Source organism: Juglans microcarpa x Juglans regia, chromosome 7D (assembly GCF_004785595.1).
Source record: "Juglans microcarpa x Juglans regia isolate MS1-56 chromosome 7D, Jm3101_v1.0, whole genome shotgun sequence".
In the NCBI taxonomy this organism is placed as follows: domain Eukaryota; kingdom Viridiplantae; phylum Streptophyta; class Magnoliopsida; order Fagales; family Juglandaceae; genus Juglans; species Juglans microcarpa x Juglans regia.
In genome coordinates, this window is record NC_054606.1 from 20,068,039 (window position 1) to 20,073,265 (window position 5,227).

At 32.7% G+C, this 5,227-nt stretch overlaps 1 protein-coding gene across 1 annotated transcript; it reads left to right on the forward strand.

Annotated features, from left to right (window-relative positions):
- Positions 1–1,492: 1,492 nt before the first annotated feature.
- Positions 1,493–2,920, forward strand: LOC121239788 (CEN-like protein 2). Its single transcript, XM_041137112.1, has 4 exons — positions 1,493–1,693; positions 1,800–1,861; positions 2,316–2,356; positions 2,484–2,920. The coding sequence occupies exons 1-4, from the start codon at positions 1,493–1,495 to the stop codon at positions 2,711–2,713; spliced, it is 534 nt and encodes a 177-aa protein (XP_040993046.1). The 3' UTR covers positions 2,714–2,920.
- The last annotated feature ends 2,307 nt before the right edge of the window (positions 2,921–5,227 follow it).

The window sequence follows — 5,227 nt, forward strand, 5'->3', positions numbered from 1 at the left end:
ATAAACTTGAATTCTCCAATATTATTTCCGCCTGCCTGTTACTTTCAGCTGGTTTTCGAAGAAGTGATCAGTCTTTCTAGTTTTTCCATTATTATGAAGACACATGATATAGTTAGAGGTCGTGAAAAAAAGCCAACGATCAATTCTGTGCATCAAATCCATCTTTTCTTCTTTCTTAATTTGTTTTTCATAAAAAAAGAAAAAGAAAAAAGAATGGCCTTGCATTTCTCTCTTTTGGCGTACGTAGTTGATCAACCTTGTCAACTGAGTAACGCATTGCTCGCGGAGATCAGCCCTAAAATAAGAAAATATACTCAACCATATATACCTATTTTTATTTTCCAATTGGATCTTACTTGATTATTATTTGATCTTTCGAAGTGGTTTGGAGCTTACAGATTTATTTTGATCCAGGCGCATGAATCTATTTATTTTAATTCTCTGAAGGATTCTAAACCATAACTCATATACATGATCATGTACAGCTCCTTATACATACATGATTATGGTAAATTAGTTCGTGGCCATAGACTGCGGGATCCCATAGCTCAAGAGCTCAAGGCCGAAACAATCTAGTGCATGCACAAAAATTACTTCAATGCTTCTCAATATATCGCATTTTCAGGCCTATGTATAATATTTAGTTTTGATAAATACTTTAGTCACAAAAGAATTACATAAAAATAATCCCACAAACTAACGTGACATGACATGATTCGTCAAATCGTAAAGTTATTTTTATTATAAAGTAGATTTAACGGATGACATGAAACTATATCAATTTGTAGAATTATTTGTATGTAATAATATCTTTATAATGCCTATAGCTTTTCTCTTTAGTTTTTATATGGCTTAAAACTTGTAAATGCAGAATTTCAAGTTCAGCATATTTCGTTTATATGGCATTGATCTTTTGGGTTGATCAACTATTCGATTGACAAATGATGCCTTAATTTCAAGCTCAAACTTTTGTCTCTAATATTAATTGTATACGTGATGAGTGGACATGTGTCGATGAACTTGTGCTGAATGACTTTGCATGCCCATTACACCGACCTTCTAAAAAATTAAGACGTTTCACTTTTTGACTAAGCACTGAATTGACCAGTTACTCTATTATATATATATATATATATATATATATATATATATATTATATATATATATATATAAAGCTTAAAATTACTAGAAACGAACTGTTTGATTTATATTTTACGTGTCCCCATCATCATATCATTTTTTTATATGAGCCACACTGACCAATGTTGGGAAGTTTGAGAGAGACACAGAAATTTTCATAATATATTTATGTAATCCACTCCTGACTTTTATGAACTCCATGAATTAAGCTTGAGGATCGGTTCTCACCATTATAAATATGGGGACGTTACCATTTCAAAGCCCCACAAGACTTTTGAAGAAAAAGCTCTACTATTGCACAACATATCAAGTGATCTCAATTGATCACCACTCTCTAGCTCCCTTCTCTTTCATGGCAAACATGTCAGATCCTCTTGTAGTTGGGAGAGTTATTGGAGATGTTGTTGAATCGTTCTCCCCTACTGTAAGAATGACAGTGACTTACAACTGCAACAAGCAAGTATATAATGGGCACGAGCTCTTTCCTTCGGCAGTATCCATGAAACCTAAGGTTGAGGTTCATGGAGGTGATATGAGATCTTTTTTCACGCTGGTATATATATAGATTCATGTATCCTTTCTTTTTATGTTTTGATCTTAATTAATCTCTGTGATATGATCCTCTTCTATGATTGAATCTTGTTTTGTATGCATGGCAGATCATGACTGACCCAGATGTTCCCGGTCCTAGTGATCCATTCCTGAGGGAGCACTTGCACTGGTATTATCCTAGAAAACATCTCCCACCAGAGATATAAAAAGGAAAATTCTGCTTTTTTTATTTTTATCTTTCTTTTCTTTTGGTTTTACAGAAAGGAAAAGAGACTGTAAAAAGGCAGAACCCTTTAATTTCCAAGTTATGATGGAAAAAGACTTCAAGCTAGGCATGCATAATGTCAATTTGAGCATTTCCACCCTAACACAACATTTATATGTATTAACTGAAATTTCTGTGGTAACCAAAACACTTCTTCTATCAGTAAAAGGCAAAATAAAGCATATATCCATGAAAATTACCAAATCTTGTTTTTATAATTATTTTCATGACTAAAAGATTTCAGAATTTCCTGGTTTTTCATTTTTTTACTACACGTACACCAAACTGGGAAGAAAGAAGCTAATTAATAGTTCTATCTTTTCACAACTATTTTTAACTTGATCATCTTTGCATGCAGGATGGTGACAGACATCCCGGGCACCACGGATGATACATTTGGTAATTAGTTCTCCTAATTGAGAGAGAGAGAGAGAGAGAGAGAGAGAGAGAGAGAGAGAGAGAGCATATGCTTAAATAATAGTAATTAGTACTCTTGGTTAATTTTTGGGTTTTAATCGATACACAGGAAGGGAGGTGGTGAACTACGAAATGCCAAGGCCAAACATAGGGATACATAGGTTTGTGTTCCTCCTATACAAGCAGAAAGGCAGACAGACAGTACTGATGAACCCTAATATCCCTCCTGCAAGGGACCGCTTTAACACCAGAAAGTTTGCAGAAGAAAATGAACTTGGCCTTCCGGTGGCTGCTGTGTTCTTCAATGCCCAAAGGGAGACAGCTGCGAGACGACGTTGAAAACAAGCTACCACAAATAAAACAGCTAATTAAGACAAGTACTACTACATTCAGCATCGATGTACAATTATTTTGGAAGCCAGCAATGATCGATGCTGGTTAGAATAAAGCAGCTAGCAGGAGTGTCAGTTGATCAGAGACTGTACGTCTTAATACACACTAGATCAATAACAGACCACAAACACAGGCCAGCTGGCTTTTACACTACTTCCACCACTCTTCTTCCAGCTTTATGGCTTTATATATATAATATTATGGTTTGTAACGCTTAATGGCCAATCCAAATATATATATATAAATATATATATATATATATATATATATTCTTATTGACTTGTTTTATAGTTTTTGGTGGGGGATGGGGAGGAGGCTGATCAGTGGGCCGGGACGTTTCAGAACTTTTTTTTTCTGGTGGTGGTGATAAGGCGGGGGCGGGGGCGGGGGTCATGGCATAGTTATCACACACCTAGCTATGAGTGCTGGTTCTACTTCTCACAGCTTTGTATAAATGTTTTGTCTTTGACAGCCTAGCTAGAGATCTTGGGTCAAAAAAGTACTGTATGCGTCTAATTTCAGGGGAAAGGAAAATGATATTTTGTATATAAGACTAGCTAACGCATGTCTATTTTGTATAAACCTTTTAAAAAAATAGTGATACTAAAAAATTAAAAAAATATATATATATATATATATTTTATGGTCACTACAACATAACTGTTTTGGTTGGGCAAAGTTTTTTTAGCAAAAAATGTCATTAATTTTGGTCACAAACGAGCTAGCTAGTGATCATTTGCAACCAAAATAACTTTTTTGTGACAAGAATTCTGGTCCATTAATAAAAAAAATTTTGTTGTTCAAAAGACTTTCGTACATGTGATTTTCGCATGAGCACAAATTTCATTGAATGGAGTAGTCTCAACAGGTAAAATTTTGGACATGCCATACAAAGAAATCCTAAATTGATTATGCCGAATAGGTGTGGCAATATGTGATAGTACCTGTGCACCCCATATAAACATGATGACACAAATAAGCGTGTTTGGGTTTTATATAAATGAATTTGGATCAATATAAGTTGACTCAATAAGACACAATTAATAAACGGTCAACTACGAGCTAACTTACAAAATGCCCGCAATTAATCCACATAATCCGAATAAATCCTATCTCCAAGGATGACACTCAACTTCCATTTTCAAATTCTATAAATGTTTTATTTATGCCAATGTTGTTGTTGGAATATTACAATATTAATGATATTATTATTTTACTACTTAATATCTCAAAACATTAATATTTGTTGTGTTGGTATATAATTTTTTTTTTGGAGATATTAACTATCATATATATGACTATTAATAATTCTAGATATTAATGGTTGGAATATTGATTAAAACATAATTTATTACGAATGAATGATTTATATATAGTTATCATTGTCTTATACATGCAATTATGTTAATTAGGTCCAAATAAATATATAGGTTAGCTCATCCCACTTGTATGAAACGAGTAGTGTTCGAGTTAACCCAATTGAATTTATTATTAAATGAGTTATACAATTATCTAGTATGGTTAATTTTTTGTAATAAATCCACGAACGAAAAATATTGTTTTATGGGCGTATGGGCCAAGTGAGAGAATGTTAGAGTTTTATTAAAACTCAATGTCCCACATATTCTTATCTATATGAGTTATAGTGGGATACAAATACCTCTAGATCTCATGATGACCATAAGTCTCTTTAAGTATCGAGAGAGTTAAGGGTTCTCACCTACAACATAATCGTATCTCTAGCCATCGGGAGACACTCAAAGGTAAAGTTGTTAGAGTGATCATTTTTTCATAGTTAGGTCATATTCTCTATCGAATTGTAATCAGAGATGTATGTTTTCTAACTATTATTATTTAATGTTGTGGATTATAGAAAATTGAAGATCCTAATATTTATATTTTTATGTTAAAATATTTAACAATTAATTCTAGGAAGACTAGGCTTGGTGAAATATGCAAGAATAACATGTATATCCTAATAATTACAAAAGACCGACCATTTCTCATAAATATATAGAGTACAATTAGAGTATGTAATAATATTTCACCATATTCTCCGTATAACATTCTATAAATATTCTAGTATATAAAATCTAGGTACTAAATGGAAGCCAATTAAGTAGGTCATTTCGATTTAGGACCCTTCCAACAGGATGTAGTGTAAAAACCACTTTTATAGTTTTCAATCTCCAATCATGATACATGCCCAAGTTATGGAATGCATTTTGGGGTGACATTTTGGTGAAAGGGCTAATGAAGACTGAGTTTGTGGTGAGCTATATATGATGTTTGAAAAATAAAGAAAAGAGCCATTTCTAAACTCCAATAAATTATGTTGATGAAAAATAATTTTATGATGCTTATTATTCAGCCGAGCCATATATATATATATATATATATATATATATATATATAAGATATATATACACACACATCTAGACTTTTACTAAATAAGGATCA